The 26,282-nt window shown below is 47.0% G+C and overlaps 1 protein-coding gene across 7 annotated transcripts in view; it reads right to left on the bottom strand.

The window, feature by feature from the left end:
• Nucleotides 1–18,584, bottom strand: part of CRTC1 (CREB regulated transcription coactivator 1) — a 126,138-nt gene extending 107,554 nt beyond the window's left edge. For 5 of the 7 annotated variants that reach the window (XM_072601616.1, XM_072601617.1, XM_072601614.1 and 2 more), the window contains exon 1: nt 18,413–18,566. In XM_072601616.1, coding sequence (XP_072457717.1) covers nt 18,413–18,538 — 126 coding nt within the window. In that variant the 5' untranslated portion in view covers nt 18,539–18,566. Of the gene's footprint in view, nt 1–18,412 lie in introns of all 7 variants that reach the window. The other 2 variants (XM_072601615.1, XM_072601612.1) reach the window with 1 other exon arrangement.
• Between the last annotated feature and the right edge of the window lie 7,698 nt (nt 18,585–26,282).

Here is a 26,282-nt window from a genome sequence, read left to right on the forward strand (position 1 = left end):
AGATATTATACACACTTAAGGAGCAGCCAAGTCAGGATTCAAATTCAAGCCTCATAAGCCAACAAATCCAGTGTTCCTTCTGCTACACGACGATATAACAAATAACCAAAGTAACAACGATACGTGATAAATGAGTAAGGGAGATGGCAAACAGAACACTATGTCAGGGGGACAGCTCATTCAGATTACGGGGCCAGACAAGGCTGAGCTGAGTGTTAAAGGATGAGCTGATTTCCACTGGGCGGGTGGAAGGGAGCTGTAACAGGAACAGCCTGAGGAGAATAAGCACGATCCCTGTCCCACATTTTGAATTCCATGTTCCGGTCCAATGGCAACATCTGGACAAGATGGGATTTCATTCTAGTTTATGATGAAAACCTTCCTGGGCAGGTGAAGCCGGCACTCTCCCACGGCTCAGGAACCATGTTTTTCCAAGAAAAAGCAAAGTAGGGGAAGTCACCAGTTCAGCTATTTGTAAACAGAAAGATTAATATTATTCTACTTCCAGCCTCCTAGCCAACTTTTAAGTAGAGAAGCTATGCATTCATTTTATTATTTTCTCAATAATATCAGCTCACTTTTCTACAGCTCCTTACACTTTAAAAAGTCCTTTCTTCCTGTGAGGTGGATAGTGCAAAGATTACGAGCTCCATTTTACAAAGGAGGAATTTGAAGATCAGCAAAGTGAAGCAATTTGCCAGTCATGATTCCAAGGACTGTAAAGGTTGTGAGGTTCAAATGACAAAGTATGGAAGACTCTTTGCAAACCTTAAAGTGTTATATAAACGTCAGTTACTAAGTGAAGGCTGGGAGATAACAAGAAGACATTTCAGTAACCGATGAGTGACAGGTGATTAACCATGCTTAAAGTAAAATGAATTAACGAATGAATGGAAAACAACTGTTTTCGTCTCATTTGAGGGACAACTGGGAGCCATTCAGGGGCTGAGAAAGGACTTCACTCAGGCAGCTTGAACACCCAAGGAAATGGTCTTGCTGATATATGCAGAGAAGACAGAGGAGTACAAGGGAGAGGCAGCCTGGTTTCAAGGAAAGAACAGTGGATTTGGAGTCTAAAGCCCTGAGTTCAAGCCCCAGCTCTGGCACTTGCTGATTCTGTGACTGGACCTATTACAGGCCACAATGAAAATTAGGGGATTGAACAAAGCTTTTTCCTTAGGTCCTCCTAAGCTCTAAAATTTTGTAATTCAGCCTTCCTAAGGCCCAAAAGAGCACCTCATTTAGACCTCTTCTGCACTTCTCCCTATCCACTTTGTTACAGAATTGGTGTACTGCTGCAACATCCTCCCTCCCAAGCTCGCTCCTGCACTGCTGCATGTTCTTCCTTCTTGTTCTTGTTCTTGTTCTTGTTCTTGTTCTTGTTGTTCTTGTTGTTCTTCTTCTTCCTCTTCCTCTCCTCCTCCTCCTCCTCCTCCTCCTCCTCCTCCTTCTTCTTCTTCTTCTTCTTCTTCTTCTTCTTCTTCTTCTTCTTCTTCTTCTTCTTCTTCTTCTTCTCTCTCTCTCTCTCCCTCTCTCTCCCCCACCCCCATTCCCTTCCTTCTCCTCTCCTCCCCTCCCCTCCTCTCTTCTCCTCATGGTGGTTGCTTCACAGATCCTGGCTGAGTCTACTTGTTGTTGAGCTGAAAGAAGCACTACAAGACATGGTCATATGGACTATTTCCCTTCCAAAACTCACACCCTCTCTGAAAGAGGTACCGGAACAGTAACTTAACTCTTGTGGGAAATTTATTTTCATGTGATCTAGTGCCATGGCAAATTCCTAGGATCCTAGAGCATAAGTAACCCTTTCACTTTCAGCCCCACCATATCCTAGACACCAGAAGGGCAGGGACCTTGCAAAACCAAGCCCCTGGCGCCAAGCACCTTGGCTCCCCAGACACCCCTCCTCAGAGTTTTCTGCTGCAATGGCCAATTGGGACTTGCTCACCTATCCAGCCTCAGGTACTAATGGTACCAGCTTGGGACAATCAGGAGGAGGAAGCCCACAAAGTTTTGCATTTTCACTTCTACACTGAATTTTTTCAAATAAGTTGTGTATTTTTTCAATCAGGCAAGAAAGAGGACTTTCCTACAGCATGAGCCAAACTGGATGTTTACACTTAAATGGGGCAGAAAGAGGAAAGGTAATATCCAGTAGTTTTTAATAACCCCTCTCCTCCCCCTGTAAATGAGATATCCACAAGGTACTCAAAATCACTTCACACACATGTAACCTCTGCAAATGTCAACAGTTCCTTCAAAAATAATTAAAAAGTTCATGAGACTAAGAGGCACCCTGTAATTATTCAGTGATTGACAAAGTGGGAATTGACAAACAATGAGTTCACTGCTATGATGCTATACACTCAGTTTCAAACTGCACCATGCCACTTTGTAGGTACAATTACAATTATTAGCAGGATAACAGGCCAGGCAACTAAAACAGTAATTTTGTTTATGAAATTAGAACCTAAATTCTCTTTCAGTTTCTAGAAAAGACTTAGAGAACTTCTCAGGTTGCTAAATCAGAGAATAAGGTTAATAAGAGTATTTTTCTCTGTCACTCTAAGTTACACACTGTGCTCTGGGCAATCCAAATTATTACAAAGCTTATTCAGTCAACTTTTGCTGGCTTCTAGCCCAGTCCACTCAGTGAAAACACCCAGTCTCCGCTAATAACATTGGGTTAATCATTTTCATTTAAAGCAATTAATAATACTAACTCATGGCATCACAGATTTAGAATTGGAAGGGCCCTTCGAAGTAATCTAATCTGACCCTTTCATTTTACAAACAAGGAAACTGAAGATACAGAGGGAAGAGAAGACCTACCCAAAGTCACATGGGTAAAGAGCAGAGCAAGGATTTGAACTCAGGTCTTCAAACTCCCAATGCTAACAATACTTCAAGGATATGTGATTTCATTAGTAATACTATTAAATTAAACACTATTTCTGAGTGGTTTCAGACTGCCAACATAATAGTAATAATCATTGCTCATGTTTCTATAATGCTTTACAATTTAATAACGTTGTTGTTCAGTTGTGTCCAACTCTTTCTGATCCCGTGGACAATATAGTATCTTTTTTGGGGGGGCAAAGATATTGGACTGGTTTTGCCATTTCCCTCCTCAGTGAATTAAAACAAACAGAGGTTAAGTGACTTGTCCAGGGTCACACAGATAGCAATTGTCTGAGGCCAGATTTGAACTCTGGTCTTCCTGATTCCAAGTCTAGAACTCTATTCACAGAGCCACTTAGCTACCTCCACAGTTTAATAACTCACATTAAATATAAGATTTTACAGTCTGAAGAGCACTTTATATATAATTTCATGTGATCCTCTCCCCTCTATGAGGAAGGCAGCACAAGGATTAACGGCCCCCTCAAGCCAATGAGCAAACTATGGCTCTCAGGGAAGCTGACTCCATCATAGTCCTAAAGACAGGAAAAGGTAGGACAAATCTTAAAACTCAAGCCTTCCAAACCCCAGGCTTTTTTACCACCCTGGACTGCCCATAACAACATTTTCCAATTATAATCTACAGAATTTTCCCAGTGATTCAACAACCGTCTTGGATTTATGGCAGCCACATCCATCCAGAGGGTCAGACACCAAGTGGACAGGGGCACTGGGTTCTAACACAAATGTCTTTTTAAAAACATACACCAACTAAAGCAACTGACATATAGGAAACCTTTGTTTTTCCCAATTGTTTCCGTTTTCTGAGCTTTAAAAAATATCCCAGAAGAGTAGGCCATGGGTTGACCCTGCTAGAATATAGACACAGTACACAGAAATGTCATCATATTTTCAGAATAATCCCACCCAAGGGTACAGAAAGTTACTCCTTTCTTCCAATTCAAGCACATTCCCTTTGTACCTTCAAGACAACTTTAAATGAAACTTGGTAGGGGAGAGAAAAGATGCACTTGGGGGCATCTCTGGCTTATCCCAGAACTGGAAGACATCTTAGAAAAGGAGTCCTAATTTTACCGAGGAAGCTATTTAGTGATGGCCAGAGTGGCCTAAGTCATGCAGCTAGCCAAAGTTTAAGTCAGGATTTCAAGCCAGATCTCCTGATTCCTTTCCCTGACACCACGTCTCCTTGACTACCATGGCATCTCCTCCAGCTTGAGCTCCAATTTTTTCCCACTGAGTCTCTGGGCCTATTCTCTTGCCTAGCCCATAACAACTGTATATATATTTAAGGTCTTCAAGGTCATGCAAACCCTGTGAAGGGAGTGGGACAAGTCCCCATCTTCATTTTACACCTGAAGAAATTGAAACTTAGAAAGGTGTCAGGGAAACAAACTGAACACAGATCTCATTCCCAGCATAGGGCCCTTTCCACTACGTTCACTGCCCAGGCCAGCTGGCCCTCTTCTGGAGTCATTCCAGAGGAATGATGGCCTCAGATGATTTTGAGGCCTCTGGGATCCTAATCTGGAGTCTGACCTGAAATGGGGAAACAATGTCCTCCGGCTAGTGCAGGCCTTTTAGTCTCCTTTTGTTTTTCTTTCCTAGAAAGCTGAGAAATTCTTCTGTCTCCTAAAAGTCAAGCTAACAATTTTTCAAGTCCAATACCTCAAGACTTGAAGTGACCAGAGGACTTCAGGAGAAGAGTGGCCCTCTGACTTGGCTTGAATGTCCCAATGTCCAGGAATCTCTGTTTGGGTCAGTTTCTTCTAATGTCAATGGAGGCACCTGAAGATGTTGCCCTGGGAGCCCTTTCTTTACATCTGGCAAATGATAAATATTGACTTTCTCCACTCCTCCTCTGGGCAGAGCCTTTTATTAGCTTTCCTGTTTGTGCACCTGGATCACCCATCTAGCCAGAAATGCGACAGCTCCTGAGGAAGGCAGAGTCTGTATGGGCAGTCGGACCCTCAACTCCTGGATTTCAAACAGCTGGCTACTATTAGAAATCACCTTCTGCAGACTGTGGAGTGAAAACCAAAGCTGGGAAGAACAAAAAAGGGAGGCAGCCCCGAGCCCATGCCCTTCACACTGGGGGAGGGGGGAAAGGGGGGAGGCAGCTCCCTAGAGGAAGAGAGGATAAGCCTTTTACTGTCATCACTTTCCCATGGAATCATACAAGAACGAAATATTAGAGCAACACAAAGCACCATTTACACCCAACACACCACTACTTTACAGATGGAGAACTGGGAACCACACAGGTTAGCTGATTTCTCCTTGATCACAGTGAGATATGGCACAGGCAGGACTAAAACTGAGGTCTCCCGATGGCCAGGTCAAGGCCTTCCGCCCTGTACTATGTAGCTGCTCAGTGTCACCACGTTCTCATCACACACTGCCTAGTAATAGGATTGCTCATGTCAGCATCTCCTCATCTCCAAACTAGATATGAAACTCCTGGAGGGCAGGAACTGTCATATGCCTTGACATCCTACAATGCCATTGTGTGACTGTCACCCTGCATACACTGTGTAATGGTCTAACTTTCCAACAGGTCTTTCATTAAATAAAAGCACATCTCAGTTGAGATCTGCCATCACCATTTTAGCAGGATGCAAAAAATACCAAGGCTGGATATCTTCAGACCTTTTACCACCTGATAGGTGCCTCTCCTCTTGCCACGAGACCCTCAAAGTCCATACAAAGAATGCCATGGAGAAAGGAAGGGTCTCCCTTTTCCCAGGCTGCACCTAGAACGCACTCACTCCCTCATCACCTCTGCCTCTTAAAATCCCTTGTTTCCTTCAAAGCTCATCTCAAATGTACCCAAAATGACCTTCCGGAATCTACCCAGCTGCCAATGCTCCTCTCCCCAAATTACCTCATAATTTAATCTGTAGAGATTTATGTATGCATATATGTCTTCCCCAGTGAACCAGATGGTTTGTTATTTTGTCTTTGTATTCTGAGGGCCCAGCCCAGTGCCTGGTCCATGAAAGATACTTATAAATGCCTATTGATTGACTGATGGACAACCTGGGCTGTCCCCAAAGAGAAGTTTGCACAATTTGTACCCAAACATCCATTCCAAAAGCAATAAGGCAATCAATATACAAAACGATTGCAATCATACCCTTTACCGTAATGATATTGCTACTAGGACTAGACCCTAAGGATATCATTTAAAAATGGCCTGTCTATACAAAAAGTATTCATAAGAGCTTATTTGTAATAACCAAAAAACAAGTGTAATCCAGGTGTCCAATGAGTGGGGGAATGGCCAAATAAACCAACGACTCCACATAATGAAATATTATTGCACTGTGAGAAATTACAGACATGAAGACTACAAAGAAATAGTGGCCCGAAAGCAAAGAAAGCAGAGTCCGAGCAGGATCCACATGGTCTGTGACTGTACAGAAATAAATAATAATGATCACAGCACCAGATTTTCTTTAAATACACAGAAATAAAAGATACCGGGAGGGGGCATAGAAGCAAATGACCTTTTCGTTATCAAGTTGAAGTTGATATGCAATGTTGAAAACATACTGCGAGTACTTTGGATTTGTAGTCATTGAGCTATATTTCATCTTTTAAAACATTGTCTCTTTGAATGTTTTGTTGAATTACTAAGTTTATAATAAAAAAATTTACTTTCATCTAACCCTCTGGCCTGCTCTGAGAAAGGGTCAGAAGAGTGTGAGCCTGGCTGTTCAGGAGATGCCCAAACTCCCTTTCAACTGGGATTCACAGAAGATGATTCTCTCTCTCAGCCTGGCACTTAAGGCCTCCACCATCTGACTCCTACAGATGAGCATGGCACTCTGACTCACAAAACCTGGCTTGTTGTGGGACTGACTAATAGTGAGCCACTTCCCCACTCAGGGGGTCAGTTTGCTCATTTGTAGAAAGGGAAAAACAAGACTACTTATCTGGGAGGAGTTTTTCAATTAGTCAATGAATAAGGCTTTATTAAGTATCTACTACATGCAGGTACTGTGGTAGGCATTGGAACTCCAAAGGCAAACCAAAGAGTTCCTATATGGCCATAGGAGACAATATACATAGACAGATACAGAAAAAATAGATTTAAGGAGATTTGGGGGTAAAGATATGACCTCCTGGGGGTGGAAAAGAGTCAGAAAAGCCCTCAGAGAGAAGGTGGCACTTTAAACGAGCCTGGTCCAGTTCAAGTATGGGATTGTTAGAAGGAAAGAGTTTAGTTAACTACACAGCACCAGAGAATCAAGAAGCAGTATCACCACTATTAGAAAGATGGGGATTTCAGTGATCTGAAGAATTCTTGGAGGAGACAACTCCCTTTTTACCAATGCAGGTAGGCACCTTCCTGCAACTTACAGTCAGAGAGTTTGCCTCAAAAACTGAGAGGTTCATTTTCCATTGGCTTCTGGACTTCACAATCTCCAGAAATCTATCATTCTACATGATGAAATCCACTCTGAACTCATACCTGGTCCAGAGGGGTGGCAGGGGGAATGGAAGACACCTGGAAGCTCCTCCCAGGTCTTTCACCTGAGGAGGGAAGCCAGGGCATTGGCCTCATCACTCCCGGTCTGCCCTCCTGGACACCATGATCTCCAGAAACGCATCATCCTGCAAGATGGAATCCACACCATCACTCAGACCTGCCCCAGCTCCAGTCTTTCATCAGGCTCCCAAGAGTACCCTGCTCCCTTTTCTACTTCTTTTGGATGTATCACCTCCCCCCATTAGATTCTCAACTCCTTAAGAGCCTTTCTTTGCACAGGGTTTGGCTCATGATACGTGCTCAGCTAATGTTTACCGACTCTCCTGAGGTAAACTGACTGGCCAGTGTACGTTAGAGGCAGGTTCTCTACCAAGACATCATGTTGTGCCTTGTTAGTGTTCCTCTTGTAGTTATTTTCCAGCCTTGTTTACACATGCCAAATACCACAGTCAACCTGGCCAGCTCCCTCAGCTGGCCTCTTTTCATTCTTTAACTCTTTCTCACTCAGTTTACATTATGCCTCCCATGCCTGGAGTGGATTTCTACCCACCAGCTCCCCTCCCCATCTCCACTGGTGGAAAGCCTTCCCTTTAGGGCCCTTCTCCCCCTTACTCCCTGTCATAGGGTCATGGACTCTTAGCTGGAAGGGACCTCAGGCCCTCCCACACCTGTACAGGAAGTCACATACAAAATCCCAAACAAGCCATCTTTCTACCTATGCCTGAAGATCTTCCCTGAAGGGGAAGACACTACCTCCTGAGGCAACGAATTCCACTCTGGAACAGTTCCAGTTATTAGGAAGCTTTTCCTCATGCTGAGCCAAAAAAGCATGCTTCCCCACAACTTCTACCCACTTCTCTGCCTTCTTTTCCCCAGAGCCAGTGAGAACAAATGTAATCTTTCTGTCATACTACAGTCCCTCAAACTGGACAAGACAATTATCCTTAAAGGGGAGGGCAAGACTGCGGAAAGGCTTTCCACAGAAACAACCTGAGCCCTAAAGGATCAGCTGGACTTCAACAGGTAAATAGAAAAACATCATTTGTATACACATCTTATCTCTGATAATAATGAAATCAAAGTATTGCCCTGGTGATGGATTCTGCTATTCATTCCAATGTCACAATGCAGAGATAATATCACTAGTATGGTTGCAGGAAGATAAATTTTTCAGCAACAGCAACTCTCAAAGAGCGGCTATCTGTTAAATCAAAAAGGGGTTGCAATCTGCATCAGAGAATGTACATTGAGAAAAATCACCGATACCTGAAGAACAATTCCATAAAGAAGCCACTTCCCCTGCTAGACTGTAAGCTCTCTGGAGGGGAAGCTGCCCTATTTCATCTTGGAAGTTTTTTCCAGCACACAGCATAACAGTTCACATTTATCTAAATTAAACCCAGAAAAGACAAAGATGAGAAAATCATCCCTGCACAGTTTTTGGTTATAAATTCCACTGGTAAGAGGAGGGCCATACTGTCTCACCTCTCATCTGCAGACTATGAATACAGTAGGCCCAACAGTCAACACTGATCTGAAGATGTTTAGCACAATGCCATGGAAGGAAAACTTTTGATATGACTCACAAAACTGACTGTCCAGAGCTCTAGCTTCCTCCTTTGCTCTCACCTGCTCATATGTTGGTATCCAGTGTCCAGGTGCCAGTTCACTTGCCTCGTCAGAGAACCCACAGGACGTCGTTTTTCAGGGGATGCAAGAAGAGCCTCATTAGCTAGACATATAAGTGGCAAGTCCATTGCTCAGAGAAAGTTTCACCAAAGTGGGTAATGACTTTGATGGGTAGTACAAAAGCTACCAATCAGCTTCACTAAAGTCTTCTGATACCACACAGAAGTGTGGAAATGGCCCTGGATTCTCAAGAAAACATGACACAGTGGAAAGAGCGCTAGCTCTGAAGTCAAATGACCCAGACACAAATCTCATTTCTGCCAACTTGGGCAAATGACTGAACTTCCCTGGACCTTGGCTTCCTCATCTGTAAAATGAAAGGGTTGGACTGGAGACCTTTAAAGCCTCTTCCAGAACCAAATCTACAATCTACAACCAAGCTCCAAAGACTGTAAATAGAGGGTGCCCATCAAACCACTGATTAAGTACCTGCTAGATAACGGGCACTGTGCTTGGAGCCAGAGATACAAACAGAAAAGTGGCAGAGTCCCTGCCCTTGAGAGCTTATGTTCATTCTGCTGGGGCATGCAGAGAAGCCAATTAAAGTTGTATAAAAAATACACAAAGTGATATGTGAAGGGGGGTGTAAAAAACTGGAGGAATGAGGAAAGGTCCTTAAAGGAGGGGGCACTGAGTTGGGCCTGGAAAGGGTCTGAGGGCTCCAAGAGGCTGGAATAACGAAGGAAACATTCTATGCATAGGGAACAACCTGTCTAGAGGAGACGGAAGGTCATGGTCAGGAAATGACCAGCAGGCGGTCTGGCTACAGTAGAAAATGGATGCAAGCGAAGTGAAGGAGAGGCAAGTGGAAAGACAGGCTTGAAATACCAAACAGAGGAATCTATGTTTGATGCTAAAGGTGATGGGAAGGACATGGTCAGGCTTTTACTTTAGAAATACTAACTAGTTTGGTGTCAATGTGAAGGATGGATTGGAAAGACTGGAGTCAAGATAGCCAAGGAAGATGCCATGACAACAGTGCGGGTGAGAGGTGATAAGGATCTGTTAGTGGGGTGTGTGTGGAGAAAGGGGCAGATGCTGGTAATCTCAAGAAAGAGCAAAAGACTGATTGGCCTTGAAGGGTGAGAGTGAGGAGTGACGTTGACTCCTATACTGTGAACCTGGGCAGCTAGAGAAAAGAGAGTGCCAACAATGGAAAAAAGGACAATGAGGGGGAGAAATGGATTCACTGAGAAAAATGAGGAGGCAGGCTTCTGGTGTGCTGTGTTTGTGATGACCACATCTCGCACCCTACTACCATCCAGCTATGTTTCTTTGTTTGTTTTTTGGAGGGGAGAAGGCAAGGCAATCAGGGCTAGGTGACTTGCCCAAGGTCACACTGCTAGTAAGAATCAAGTGTCTGAGATCAGTTTTGAACTCGGGGTCCTCCTGACTCCAGGGCCAGTGCTCTATTCGCTGGGCCACCTCGCTGCCCCTACCATCCAGCTATGTATAGAAAGGATCAAGCCAGGAGGGAGACTCCCTGGGGAAGGAAGTTTTCAAGCACAGCTTCTTACATTCCTTCCTAAGTCAAAATGGAACCGTGATCTTCATCAGGAAAAGAAGCAGCCAGAAGAACAAACTCAGAGATCCGGGATGCATTAGAAAAAGTGTTTTATAAACAGCCGGGTATTAACCAGGCTGTGATTTAAAGGAAGGCACAATCCTGGCTTGTCTAAGCACTGTAACAGCAACTCAGGACTCCTGGTATACCAGACACAGGCCCAAAGGAACTTGAAGGCCTGTGAACTAAAGTGCTACTAATAATCATGTCACAGGACCACAGAATGCCAGATTTGTGAGGGATTTCTGACTACGTGTCCAAATGAGGAGGAACCTTAAAACAGAGAACACAGAATGTCAGAGGGGAAAGGGTCCCAAGAACATAGAACAGTCAGTCATGCAGAAAGCATTTATTAAACACCTACTATGTGCTAGGCACTGGGGTCAAGTACTGAGGATACAAAGAAAGGCAAAAATACTGTCCTTGCCTTTAAGGAGCTCATGGGGAAGAAACCCCACAACAACTATAGAAATGCAAGCCACAGAGAGTGTAAAAGGAGGATAATGTCAAAGAAAAGGTACAGGGAGAGAGGGAAAGAGAGAAGGAAATGGGAAAGGCCTCTTGAAAAGGGAGGATTTGAGGGAAGCTAGGGAAGCAGGTGGTGGAGGTAAGAAGGAAGAATACTCCAGCCAGGAGGGATAACCAGTACAAAAACATGGAGGTGGGAAATGGAGTGTCACATGCAAAAAACAGCAAGTAAGTCAGCGTAGGTAGATGAGAGGGCGTAAAGCATAAGAATACTGGAAAGTGGAAAGGGGCCAGATTGTGAGAGATTGTATATGCCAAATAGAGTCTTTTATTTGATCCTAGAGGTAAGAGAGAGCCAATGGAGTTTACAGAGAAGGGAAGTGACAGGGTCCAACCTGCAATGTGGCACCTGAGTGGAGGATGGACTAGAGTAGAGAGAGACTTGACAGCAGACTACTGCAGTAGTCCAGGTGTGAGGTGATGAGGGTCTGCCCTAGAGCAGGGGCTATGTGAGCAGAGAAAAGGGGACAAGTATAAGAGATGTGATGAAGGAAATACTAAAAAAGTCTGACAACACACTAGATATGTGGAGTGATTGCAAATGAAGCTTGAGGAGGAGGGATGGTGGTGCTCTGGATAGTAATCAGAAAAATGGGAAAAGGAGAGCATTTGGGGGAAAAGTCAGTTTTCCTTTGAACATGCTGAGTTCAAGATGCCTAAGGGATGTCCAATTCTGGATGCCCAAAAGGCAGTTAGTAAGAAAATTAATCAGCTCAGGAGTCAGTTCAAGAGAAAGATTAGGGCTGAATATGTAGCAATGGTTTATCTGTATAAAGATAATAACTGTAACCACTAATGAAATTAGCCAGTGAGAGTGTCAGAGTTGGGAAGAGACCTTGACCACAGAACACAGAATTTCAGAGCTGAAAGACCTTAGAATACAAGAAGAGCTGAAAGGGCTGAGAGCACGTCAGCAGTGAAAATGTTCTGAGATCATAGAGTAGTAGTACAAACACAGAGGATTAAGTAACAGACTTGGTGTCAGCATGACCCAAGTTCAAATTCCCGGATCAAATAAGGTAATCCATGTAAAATACGCTGAAAATTCTAAAACGCTATATAAATGTTTTTTGCTGTTGTCCAGTCATTTCAGTCGTGTCCAACTCTATGACCCCGTGTGAGGTTTTCTTGGCAAAGATACTGGAGTGGTTTGCCATTTCCTTCTCCACTTCATTTTATAGATAAGGAAACTCAAGCAAACAGGGCTAAGTGACTTGCCCAGGGTCATACAGCTAATAAGTATCTGAGGCCAGATTTGAATTCAGGTCTTCCTGACTCCAGACCCGATGCTCTAGGCACTGTACCACCTAGCTGCCCTTATAAATGCTAGCTATTATTAAATCTTGACCCTTTGACCCTGTGCAATTTGGTTCCAAAGGACCAATCTGTTCCCCTGTTGGAGCCTCAGTTCCTCATCTATAAAACGGGCATAACTCCAGCTTCAGTGCCTACCTCCTTGCCTGCCAAGGTTCTTATCAGGCTCAAACAAATGTAAGGCACTTGGCAAACTTTAAAGCACTAAACAAATGGCAATCATTATTGTTCTTATAGCACAGAACGTTGGAGACAGAAGAGTTCCCCAAACAAAGGATGTCAGAAATAAGCCAGAGCTCATCTAGTATTTTTGCAAAAGAGAAAACCAAGGAAGCAAAATGCAAAACAATTTGCTAGAGGTCACACAGGCAAGCAGTGACACAACTAGGAGGCCTCCCACACCTGGGCTCCTTTTCACCATGGTGTTCCACGACAGCATAGATAACCCAGTCTGGTGATACTGCCTCAGTGACAGCTTTAAGTCAGCTTGTGATAAAACGGTGTGATCTCATGAAAGAGGCAAGTCAAGAGCCAGGAAGCAAGATCCAATCCCATCTCTGGTCTTGGGCTATCAATCCCCTGTGATCTCAAACAAGTCGCTTCACCACTTCAGGAAGGGTTTGGGCAGCTGGCCTCAGAGGGCCCTCCCAGCTCCAGGTTTAGGACCCTACGATTCTCGTGTGTATGTGCTGTGGAGGCCGAACCAGGAGGAAGGAGCCTCTTTCCTCCCTCCCACTTTCTATAGACTTATAGATTATTAACTGGCATGTACCCAAAGATAATTTAGCCCCAATCCCCTCATTTTACAGATAAGGAAACTGAGGACAGAAAGATCAAATGACTTTCCAGAGGTCACACAGATGGTTAGTGACAGAGTTGAAACTTGAACCCAGGTCTCCCAACTCTCTAGTGCAGGGAATCCTTCCACTGGAGCACTGTCTTTATGTTCAAAGGTCTATTTTTTCACCAGCCTTCAAGGAGTCTAGGCAATTAGTGCAAAGATATAAAGGAACATCCTTCTTCAAATTCATCCCTAAGGTGTGCTACTCCTATGCATAGCTATCAACTAGCCTGCATTTTCTTTTCAAGTTAATTCAATTTAATTAAGCTCCTACTGTGTGCAAGGCATTATCAATACAGCAATGAGACAAAAGCTGACTATCTCTTTCAGAGATGAGCTAGTTGCTAAGAAAAAAAATCTCTCCCAGCCCCTGATTCTACACCAGCAGATGGACAACAAGACTTAGCCCCAGTTTCTGACCATCCCCCCAACACACACACACATAAAAACACAATATAAAAAAAAACTGGCCTGATGCCCCTACTAAGAAGTGACAGAGATAGTGGTGCGGACTTACTCATTACACTGCAATGTCTAATTATGGTGTTTCCTAAGGCTAGAAAGAGCTAAAAGTGCACTAATTACCACGGATAACAATTAGTAGAACAGAAGAGTAACAATATCAGTGATTCCAACCTCATGACTTCCTTGGTCTACACCTGTTCTAGGCAGACAGACATTGCTCATAACACACCTTCAAGGTGGGAGGGCTGGATGTTCAAAATCTGTCTCCACTGGCCCCGACTGTGGCCTGTCAGATCCTACCCACTGTGCCCTTTTGTCAGGACCCAAGAAGGGGCTATGTAGAAATATGAAGCAAGAGCTGCCCCCCGACATTCTGACACTAGCTCTCCAAAGAGGCAGAGCCGCACAGAGCATATGAAATTGTGGAAATGGTTGCAAACAATTTAAAATCCACAAACATTAATTAAGCACCTACTCAGTATAAGACACTGTACTGGGCCCTGGGGCTACAAAGTTGAAAAAGGACTATTCTGCCCTTCTGTGCTCCCCAAGGAGTTTACAATCTAGTGGGGGCGGGGGAAGACAAGATTAGGCCATGCACACAGATAGAAGCATTCTGTGGTAGGGGTCCACTAAAGATTCAAAGTGTTCTAAGAAAACCCAAGAAAAAAAGGCGGCTTAGCACAGGAAATAGAGAGCGGGCCTCTAGGCCCACCTCTGACATACACTGACTGGTTGGGACTCTGAAAAAGTCATTTAACCTCTCAGTGGCCCCAGACAACATTCTATGATTACAAATCGCAAGAGAGAGCTCCCTCCCTGGAAATCCCTACACCAATCACAGCTCTAAGGAAAAGCAAATCTGAGAAGCAAGAGACCACTTTCAAAAGGAAGGGAATTAAGGAAGGCTTCAGGAAGGAGGGGAAGGAACACAAGCTGTGCCTAGAAGAGAAAGCCTTCAACAGGTGAGATGAGGAGGAAAATGCCCTGCCAGCCAGTGACCTGACTTTCTGGCTGTTCCTCAAACAAGACACTCCATGTCTCAGCTCCAGGCACTTTCTCCTGCCTCATGCCTGGAACACTCTCCCTTCCTCATTTCTGATTCCTTCATATCCCTTCCACAAGAAGCCTTTCCCGACTCCCCTTAATGTTACTGCCTTCCCTCTGTTGGTTATGCTGATCACCCCTGTCTGGTCGACATCCTGTGTCTACATAGCTGTTTTCATGTTGTCTCCCCCAGTAAGCTTCTGGAAGCTCCTGGAGGGCAGGAACTGTCTTTCACCTTTCTCTGTATCCCAAGTAAAAGTACTTAGCTATCATTATTATCATTATTATTGGTTGAGTCTCTTCAGTAATATCTGACTCTTCCTGACCCCATTTGAGATTTTTTTGGCAAAAACACTGGAGAGGCTTGCCATTTCCTTCTCCAGCTCATTTTACAGATGAAGAAATTGAGGCAAACAGGGTGAAGTGACTTGCCCAGGGTCACATAGCTAGTGAGTATCTGAGGCCAGACTGAAACTCAAGAAGATAAGTCTTCCTGATTCCAAGCCCAGTGCTCTATCCACTATGCCACCTATCATACGGCATGCCAGCTCCCTACCTGGCATGTAGTAGGTGCTTAATAAATGTTTACTGACTGAATGAAATGGGGGACAGTCTGCATGGAAGTGGAAGATGGCCATCAATCAACATGCACTGACTAAGTGCTTGCTATAAATCAGGTACTAGAGATACAAATAGAAAAACGAAATAATTCCTGCATTCAGGGAGCTTACTTTCTACATATATACTTGAGTACGGACAAGATAAATATTAGGTAATTTTGGGGGGGTGACAACAAGAACAACTTCCAGGAGAAAGCACCTCATGAGGACAGCTTGGAAGTGAGCCAAGGCCTCTGAGAGGCTGAGGACAGAAGAAAGAGCATGCCAAGAGCCAGAGAGGAGGAGAGGTGGGGCACCAAGTGGGATGTGCTGTAAGAAGGCTGGCCAGGGTGGCCCAAGAACAGAATGGAAGGGGAAAGAAGGTGGGAAGAAGGGTGAAAAGATCAAGTCTGACCAGGTGGTGAAGAGTTTTGATCAGCCAAGAGTTTATATTTTATCCTCAAAGGATCGGGTGCCCCCGGAGTTCATGGAGAAGGGGAAGGACCATGTCAGACCTGTGCTTTGGGAAGACCTCTTGGGCAGCATGTGGGAGACAGACGAGAGTGAGGGAGGAGAGCCCAGAAGTATTTGGGCAGCCAAGTGCAGGATGGACTGGAGGCCAATCAGGGCCCTATCACAATAATGCAGAGGTTTGCAGGCCGTGAAATCAAGTGAGTGGACAGAATGGATATGCAGGATACACGAGGAAGAATGTGAAACAAGGCTGGTAAGATCGATGGAAGACTGACTCAGGAGGGAGGCCCTTCTACACTAGGCTGAGGTCTTGGCATTTTATCCTCTGGGCAATAAGAAGGCACAAAAGCCTCATCTGGAGCCCAGGAGTAACATAAGAAGACAGACCATAAAGTGGTATTTGTACACCTTTCCTATAATAAAAACAGCTCATCTTCACCCACAGATCAAGCATCCAAAGAGAAAGAGAGGGGGAGACACCACAATACCCACAAGCATTTACATGAGGCTTTAAACCTGGAGGCCTTATAGTCATTCTCTAATTTCTGGGAACAACCTGATAAGGCAGGTAGGACAAATGTCACTGTCTTCATTTTACAAATGAGGAAACTAAGGCTCAAAAAGTCACTTATATGTTGTCACTTATATGTTGTCTCCTCCCTTAAAAAGGAAGCTCCCTGAGGGCAGGGACGATTTTGTTGCTATTCCTTGTAGCCCCAGTGCTCAGCACAGTGCCTGACCCACATTTGGTGCTTAATAAATGCCTGAGGACTAGAAGCTAATAAGCTTCTGAACTGGCGCTCAAACTCAAGCCTCCAAACTGTTGAGTTCTTGGCACCAGCCTGCTCCTGCTTCACTCCAGAGATACTGAGGGGGCAAAACTAAGAGTGGGCTACCACGGCCAGGAAAAGGACCAGACGCGGACCCTTCTGCATGTCCCTGAGCTTCCTACCTTCCAATTTCCCACTCAGAGTCACCGATGACACGAAATCCCTAATGCTCTGTAAAAAAGACAGAGTAATTTGTGATTTCTTATACTATTGTGTCACTTTTAATCTTTCAAAGGTCTCTAGCCTAATTTTTTCTTCACAATCACACCGGGTGATAAGCAGAGAAGATACCATAATTTGACAGAGAAAAGAACGGAAGCATAAGGTTTGTAAAATGGCTAAATATACAATTTAAAAAAGGGGGAGAAGTAAAGAAACCAGATTTCCTGACTCAAATAAATCCAGTAGTTTCCAAATTGTGAACAAGATATGGGGGTATAGGGTGGTCACATAATTATTACCAAGGAAGGCAAGGGGGTCATCAAATCCATAAATAAGCAAACATACCTTTTTATAGACTGAAAAAAATGTTTCATACCTATGTGTTACTTTTTCCCCCCCAAATATGCTGGACGCTATTGTGATTAAAATACGGTCCTTTAAAAGTGATACTGAATTTATAGTGGATTTTTGTCATGATTTTCTCAAATTACACAACTACCATGATTTGGGGAGGGGAGGGAGACAGAAATTTTTTGATGTTAAAAGAAGTCCTCATACTCAAAAGCATTACACTTCGCTGACCACAGCTGCCTCTCCTGGCCCCGGAAATGGGGTACACCTTAGAATGAGACCCAATGAAGGCACCTGCATCCTCTCCCCCAGCCCAAGATGTACCCAATGGGATCGCTAAGGCTTCCCCCTCCCAGGGCTGAGGCGACCGCGGGCTCAGGGGGGCAGAGCTACCTGACCCGCTCCCCCTACACTGGGGGGGGGTAGAGAAAGCTCCGGCGGGTCCACCAGAGGCTTGGAGACTTCGCACAAAATACATACCTACGGACTCTAAAAAGTAGAATTTTCTGGTAACAAAAACAGGCACATCAATTAAAAGTTCCATTTTTAAATGTCCCTCACTGGGCTCTCGGGTCAGAGCTGCCCTGGGGGTCCCTGCTGAACTTGCCTCTGCCCAGAACTCCGGGGGGACACCTGTCACCTCAGGATGCAGGACCCCTTAGGGGAGGGGCCACCTGCCTCCCCCGAAAGGAGGGGCCCCCCGCTTCTCCTCCAAGATTCCCAGGGGGAGGGGCCACCTGCTTGCCCCCCAACCCCCGTGGGGTCGGGGCCACCTGCTTCCTCCTCTAGGGGAGGTGCCACCCGCTAACCTTCAAGACCCCCCACTGGGAGGGACCGCTGATTTCCCCAAAACATCCCATGAAGGAAGGGCCCCTCCGCGGGGGAGGGGTCACCGGCTCTCCTCCGAGACCCTCCCTAGGGGAGGGGTCGAATGTTCACACACCCCCAGGACCCCCAGGGGGAGGGGCCACCTGCTCCGGCGCCCCCCGCCCCCATCCCCGCGGCCGTCCGGGCCGCGCGCGCTCCCGCCTCGTGCCCGCGCGCCTTCCGTGCGCGCCCCCGCTGGGGGCGGGGAGGGGGAGGACGAGGAGGATGAGCTGGGGTGAGCTGGGGTGAGGAGGGGGCTTCTCTTACCCGGGCCGCCCGCGTCAGGCTCAGGTCCTTCATCACCTCCTCGAAGGCCGCCGTCTCCTCCGCCTGCTTCTGGTTGTGCAGAGCGATCTTCTCGCTGAATTTCCGCGGATTGTTCGAAGTCGCCATCTTCTCCTCCCCTCCCGTCTCCTCCTCCTCCTCCTCCTCCTCCTCCCCTTCCTCCTCCTCCTCCTCCACCTCCTCCTCCTCCTCCTCCTCAGCGAGGGCCACCGCGCAGGCGCCGGGCCGGGCCGCTGGCGGCCACAGCGCGCAGGCGCCGCCGGCGGGAACCCCGCGCAGGCGCACCAGGCCGCGCACAGAGCAGAAAGGAAGACGCCTGCGCGGCTGGGAAAAGACGGGGAGGGGGGAGAGGGAGGGAGAGTCGGAGCTAGGCTCTAAGGCGCAGGCGCCATGGACTCGTCCGCCGCGACCGCCGGGGCTGTCGGCTGGGGGCAGCAGTTTGGGCTGAGTGTGGGCTGCGCGCTCCCGGGCTCTAGAGCTCCGGCGGGCACGCGCTTCTTGGCCACCTGCGCGCGCTCCCGCGCCCTCCTGGAAGCGCCGCTGCCCCTCGCACGCTGGCTCCTTTCACCCCTCGCCGCCACTTCCGAGATTGGCAGCTCCCTCCGGGCAGCCCCTGCCCACGCGGGCCCGACCTCCTCTCCTCCTCCCTAGTGCCGGCCGAACCAGCGTTCGAGGCCCGCCACGGCCGACGCGCTCTGCTGTGACCCCCCCAGAAAGCCGGGGTGCCGAGCTGGGCCATCTCTCCACCCCTCCCGGGCTACCAGAGGAGCGTGTGCCCCCGGAGGGTTCCCTGCCTCTCGGACGTTGCCTCTCCCAGCCTTGGAATTCTTTTTCCTCGAAGTCCTCCGAACTTCGACATTCTGCGCCCCAAAGTCTCTGACACCTCCAAGGCCGAGAAATAGCGTGTAAATACTAAAAAAACAGTGGGTGCCTCCCAAGGAACGGGTTAGTTAACGCCTGCTTTCCAGAACTTAACTTCTCAGAGAAGGGGAAAAAAAATGAGGGGTTCATTGCTTTTGCAGGATGACTTGGAAGGCAGAAAAAGCTCAAGAAACCACCTTGCTGAAGTGAACCACTCTGTGCCTCAGTTTCCTCATCTGTAAAATGAACATGACAGTTGTTGTCAGGGTCAGTGGAACAGCCTAAAATGTTTGCAAATCTTAGACAGCTATAGAGAGGTGAGCTGTTATTATATTATCGATAAGGCTGCTGTCAGGACTGAGGACCTCTCATCAAAACAGATTGAGAATTCAGGGGTCATAGGGCAGTGCACCGGCCAGCATCTCCAAGGGAATCCAGTGCAAGATTAGGACTGGGATTCAGGTCCTCTCTTTTTGGGGATCCCCTTGTGCCAAGGTCATTAAGATATCTTCCTAAGGACTCATGGAAGCCTGTGGAAGGGGTTCTGCTTAATGGCTGGGGATGGCATCTGCCTTCCTCACTTTGCTCCATGAGGTCTTGGATTTCAGCACTTGGATTTCAACCTCCCCCCCCCCAGTAAGGGCCAGGCCCCACACTTACTAGCTGTGTATCTACAGGCAAGTTAGGAGCTTCTCTGGGTTCCATCATTAGCAAAACAAAAATAACAGTCCTTTTGACACCTCCAAAGATCAAGACAATTGTGCTTTCCAGACGGATGCCCAAGGAGACCTAATTAAAATCCTCAAAATCCCAGAAGTAGAGTCCAGGAAAGGGAGATGTTTCTTCACTTTCAAGGTCAGACACAGGCAGGCTGCTCATCACCTTTTCTTTCCAGAGATAATATCTACAAAGTGCCTAGCACATAGGAGGCTCTTACTAAATGTTCCTCCCCTCCCCCTTACACCCCATTTGTGGGAGACTTTTGTGACTAGAGGCCAAAGCAATACATGAATGTTACCAATCATTATTAATCATCATCATGTTTCAGTTCAGCACATGTATTAAGCATCTGTTGAGGTAGAGGGCACTGTGCCCAGAACCAGGAGAAGATGCAAAGTTGGGATGTCACCAGTCCCTTTCCTCTGGGACCTCACAGTCCATTGGGAGGAAAGGACATATTCCCAAATAACTACCATACAAAACCATACATGGTACGTACATTAAGGAGCTGTAATCAAAGCACTGTGTGGGCTTCAATGAGGAAGGTCATTACCAACTGGAGGAAAAAAATGGTGGACATATTGTTCCCTGTCTCCCAATTAAATGTAAAGAGGCAGTGGAGTACAGGACAAGCAGAGAACTGAGAAAGTTCAAACCTCTGATGCTGCCTGTGTGAACTTGTCCAAATCACTTAATGGATTTTGAGCCTCAGTTTCCTCATCAGTAAAAGGAGATGGTCAGACTAGATGGCATCTGGTCAGTGTAGTAGATAGAACATGAGGCCTGGAGTCAGGAAGACCTGAGTTCAAATTTGACCTCAGATACTCACTAGCTGCAAATCATTTTTGCAGGACCCAGGACCCTGGGCAAATCACTTATTGTCTGATTGCCTCAGTTTCCTCCACTGTGAAATGAGGGTGATAACAGCACCTACCTTGACAGATTTGTGGTACAAATCAAATCAGATGATATTTGCAAAGCATCTAGTATGTAGTAAGTGCTTAATAAATGCTTGTTGACTGGTCAGCTTTGTATCACATTGTAGGTGCTTAATAAATGCTTTTTTAATCAGTGAATTGAAGCATTTTTAGAGGAATTTAAAGGCTGAGCAGGAATTCAGCAGGTGCATGGGGGAGATTGTTACTAGTCTAGAAATTCCTTGTGAACAGGAATCCTAATTTATTCATCTTCACATCTTTGTATCTCATCCAGCACCAAGTACAGAGCTCTCTTCATAGCCTAAAAAAATGTTTGCTGACTTGAACCCACAGCTACCAAGAAGTGGGGGGAGGGGGAAGTGTCCAGATGGGACCCAGCTCTGAGTCTGCATAGGTGGGGGTGAAAATCTTATCTCCTCACCCACCCCCTCCACTCCCCACCTATCTCAAGCATCCTCACTACTTGGCCTTCTCCACCTTCCTCTGGCCCTGGACCAGGCATAGAAATGGATGTACCAACCTCTTCTGTCTAGGACGGATGAGCTCTACCTCATCGGGTCACCCAGGAACTGAACTCTTGGAGACAAACCCCATACACGTGAGAGGTTCATGAACTAGACTTTGAATCCCCTGCTGTATGGAGGCTCCTTTCCAGACAGGGCCCTAGGGAGACCTAATTAAAACCATCTTGGCCCCACAAGCAACAAGGCCAGGAAAAAGATCCATTTCCTTCCTTTCAAGGACAGACCTGGGAGGGCTCCATCACCTCCTCCTCCTATGCTGAGGTCCTGAGAGAGGGGCCAAAAGTGGTGATGAGGACCTCGTGAAAACGGACAAGAGTGCCCCTTGGAGATACCAGGGTGGGTGTTCGATGTTGTCACCCTTCTCTGGGTCTCCAGATCTCAAAACACTCGTCCAAGTTCAAAATATGTTGAGCCTTTCATTCCAAATAGTCTGAATGGAGCATCCTGGGGGCAGATGGCCCAAGAAGGGTGAATGCCCGGGCCAGAGCCCTGTTCCTTGGGTCTAGCCTGGGAGACTGCTCCTTCAGCCTGAGCCCAGGCCTGGCCCCCAACACAAAGAGGAAGGTCTGACCCTGGGAAACCCCTGGGGGTAAAGTCCAGTGAGATTAGACACCCAGAAACTCCTAGACCTGAGGGGAGATGTGAGAGTAAACCCTAGACTGGAAGTGGGAAAATCTCCTTCAACCCTCCCTAACATTTACTTAGAGCTATGTGACCTTGGGCAAAGATGTTCCTTCCCCCTCTCTTGGCCTCAGTATCTTAATCTGTAAAACAAGGGGTTTGGACTCCACGTTCCCCAAAGTCCCTGCTGGCCTTGACATCCTGGCTCCAGCCTTCTCACACATTACTCCCTTTCATGCACTCTACAACGCAGCCAAACTGGCCGGCTTTGCCGTCCCCTGACATTTTATCTTCTGTCTCCATGCTTTTGCACAGAATGTCCCTCATGCCTAGAATGCCCTCCCTCTTTGTCATTGCCTTAGAATCCTCAACCTCCTCCATAATCCAGCTGAAACATCATCTCCTTCCCACCATGAACAGGGCTGCTGCTGATGTTCCCTGTGGCTGGTACCTCTGTCTCTGTCTCCATTTCCCCCAGCCCCCGCCAGAATTACCTAGTATGTGTTTTGTATGTATTAAAGGGAGGCCAGGAGGTGTGATGGTTAAAGAGCTGGCTTCAGAGTCTAGAAGACCCGGGTTTGAGTCCCATGTCTAACACTGGGTCACCTTGGGCAAGGTTCTCAGCCTCTCGATGCTCTGAGCAGCTCTCTAGGATGATAAGCTTCCAAGAAGAGGCTGACCTGCTTTAGTACAGGGACGTTCCTCACTGGAAGTTCTGTCTACCAACGAAGTCACATGACTAGTCCTTATCCCTATTAACAGAAGTGACAAATGTTTGACTGGTATAGATGGATGCAGTCGTACAAAAATGTGTGCCTGTACATGAATACTTAGATGTATATACACCCTGCTAAGCCCTTTCCTTTCCTCCCAGCTGCAGGGATCACAAACTGGTACATAGTTGGAAGGGGAAAAAAACCCTGGGCCCACAGGGGAGCCCAGCTTGTCCTGGCACTACTGTGCCACCACCCCTGCCCTAGGCCAAAAGCCAGAGAGGAGCAGAAGGGGAGAGCCTAGTGACCAGGGCAGCAGGACCTCTGTTGACCCTCCCACAGGCGGAGGGCACTGTGAGGTTTGGACTGTCCAGGGAGATGTTTAGGAGGTGCTGACTTGGGCTGATTGGTAGAGTTTGTTCATGTGAAAGCTCCCTGTATTAAGGAAGTCATAGATCTATCCCTGTTCTCTAAGTACGCACTCATTATAAATGCTTCATTGATGGGTTCTCAGGGCCCACCCAGCTCTGACATCCTCTGTCCTAAGGGTCCTCCTAGCTCTCACATCCTGTGTTCTAAGGGCCCTTCCAGCTCTGGCATCCTCTATTCTAAATATCGTCTCAGTCCTAACATTCTGTGTTGTAAGTTCCTTTTAAGCTCTCAATATTTTGTGACTGATGAGATTTTATAGCCAGAAGGCACCTTGGAGATTTATAGGTTAAGGGAAATGACTTGCCCAAGGTCACAAAGTTATTCTCTCTAAAGCCAGAAGGAAGCTTCCTTCCCCAATTCCCACCCCCAAGCCCCTGCCCAAAGACAGGAAAACCTCTTCTTTCCCTCTGAACTTGTTTTACAGACAGTTGCAGGCACCCAGAGCGTCTGCGCCAAAGATGGCAGCTCCCTGGTGGCAGCAAGTGGCGGATGGGCAAGCGTGGGCAGTCCGTGGGTCCACAGAATGACTGCTCCATCTGCTCCAGCGGGCTTCCCGGTGCCAGCCAGGTACTTCCCGGGCCTGCCGCACGATTTCTGCTCAGCACCGCTGCTGCTGCAGTGACTCACAGTGAGCTGTCACCATACACTATGCTGGAGATTTTTCCTCGACAGTGGAAGGGAGGTAGTGGGGGGAGAGAGGAAGGATTGAGGCCCCGTACCTGGGTCTGCCAACCACCTGGATATGCCCCCAAAACCAAGCAAGGCCTCAGGCTGTGGGAGGCCTGAACTCCCTCTTTGACTGGAGGTTACAGCTTCCTCCCCGCAACCCACCGAGTTTGGGCACCTCAGCGATGCTAGAAATCTCAGCAATGAGAAAACTACAGCCATGGCTTGGGGTCTGAGTGCATATCTATTCCCAGCCTAGGAAAGAGTGATGGACTGGGGAAGAAAGGGGTACCAAGCAATAACCAGGGATCCCCTCGCTCTAGCAAGTCTGGTGGGATATAGGATATAAGACATATATATAGGGATAAAGACATGGATTTGAGTCTTAGCTTTGCCACTTGCTAGGTATACGACGAGGTGGTGGTAGGGAAGGAAAGGGAATGGGCATTTATTAAATACTTACTATTTATTAAATACCTACATTGTGCTAAGTGCTTTACAGTAATTATCTCATTTAAGATAACAAACCTGTCAAGGTAGGTACTATTATTAGCCTCGTTTTACAACTGAGGAAACTGAGGCAAACAGAGGTTAAGTGACTTGCCCAGGGAAGTGTCTGAGGCAGGTCTTCCCAATGCCAGGCCCAGTGCTCTCACTACTGGGCCACCAGCTGCCTGCAAGGGTTTAACAAGTTTTCACATTGATACATCACGTTAGGACCAATAAAGCACTTCTGTCCTGATAATTCCATCAGGTGAGTAGCATATTAATATCCTCATTGTACAGATGAGGAAATTAAGTGGATTGTGATTTGCCTAGGTTCACAAAGGTTGCAAGCTAAGACCTAGGACTCAAATTCGTATCTGACAACTAGTGGGACTCTGCCCCAGGCCCCTGGTTGCTAATTCCACCGGCTGGCTACTGTATCATCAAATCCTGACATAATCTCTGCCATCTTGTATATAGATCTTTGAGACCTCTCCTTGGTCTCAGTTTCTTCATCTGTAAGATGAGTTATATTAGATGGTCCCTGAACTTACTGGTGCTAAGAACCTGTCCCCATCTGTAAAAGGGGCATGAAAATAGCCACCTCATAGAGTAGGTTGAGGATGATAATGTTTGACAGATTGTTATTGGTACTAGTAATACCAGGCTCTCTCAACCATCATGGGTAAAGGGAAAGTAAGGATCCCAATAGAAGACAAGCTTCTTCGGGGAAGGAGACTGCTCATTTTTGTCTTTGTACCCTGAGCACCTGGCACATGATCTGAATGGCATGAAGCTGAGGGGGAGCTGCACCCAGGTTATGGCAAGAGTGCCCTTTTCATCAGTGCACCCAGGTGGTGTGCTTCCCCAGCTCTCGGGGGTAGGGGGCCTCCAAGTCCAGTTCCAGTGAGAACGCTCCCTCTCTTAGCCTCCCTTGCCTGACACAGCCTCAGTTCCCAGCTCATTTCAGAGCCAGCGCCAGATTTGGCACAAGCTCAGAGGGGAGTACTCTGCATCAAGCTGGCCCAGGGACACCCTGCATTTTCCCACAACCAGAGCCCAGGTGCAGAGGGAAGATTCTGCCCTTGCTGAGGCTAGAGCTGCACAGGAACAGGACGTCTGGAATGGAAGCCTTTTTGCTACTTCTGTCCCTACTCAGAAGGGCCATCCACTCCACGGCCCCTGCAACGTCCATCTAGGGCAGTCAAGAGGCTAGCAGCCTCTAAATCCTCCCTATGCACCAACATGAAGAAGAAAAGCTTTGAAAACAATTGCTAGTGGTTTGGGGGAAGGTTGTTTTTTGGTGGTTTTTTTTTTTTTTGAAGGACACAAACGTTTGCAAAGTTAAGTTCCAAGGCAGTTTCTGTTAAATTGAAAACAGCTTTTTAGCTTTTAAAGTTTACAGTACAAAAAATAATTTTCCCTTCTCTTCCAGGGGGGAAAGGCATTCCACCAACCAGGCGAGACTGCTCTGCACAATCCCTGGGTAATGGATCTGCCCCTAGATAGGAAAGCCCCGCCCCCACACCTCTGCCAGCTGTTCAGGAACAAGATGTTCAGAGGTGCGAGCTGAGCCGGGGACTCGGACCTGGCAAGGAGGCCCCAGCCCTGCAGAAGCTACCAGCGCACTTTACCAGGAGTCTGTCCCCCCTCGCTGCCCCAAGGGTGGCTCAAGGGGAGGGGACCTGGGGACTCCCTAGCAAGCACCCTAAATGTTTCCAGGGAGCCTGAGGTCAGGACCTAGAGGCAGAAGTCCCTCTCTGGCACCTCTCCCCTATTCTGGGACCTTGCCCATGGCCCTGCTGGGGCACTGGGCCCACTGCCTGGGAGGGCCCAGCCTGTTGGCACAGGGACTTGTGTGCGGATGCATGCTTCAGAGGATGATCCCAGA

This window comes from Notamacropus eugenii, chromosome 4 (genome assembly GCF_028372415.1).
Source record: "Notamacropus eugenii isolate mMacEug1 chromosome 4, mMacEug1.pri_v2, whole genome shotgun sequence".
NCBI lineage: Eukaryota > Metazoa > Chordata > Mammalia > Diprotodontia > Macropodidae > Notamacropus > Notamacropus eugenii.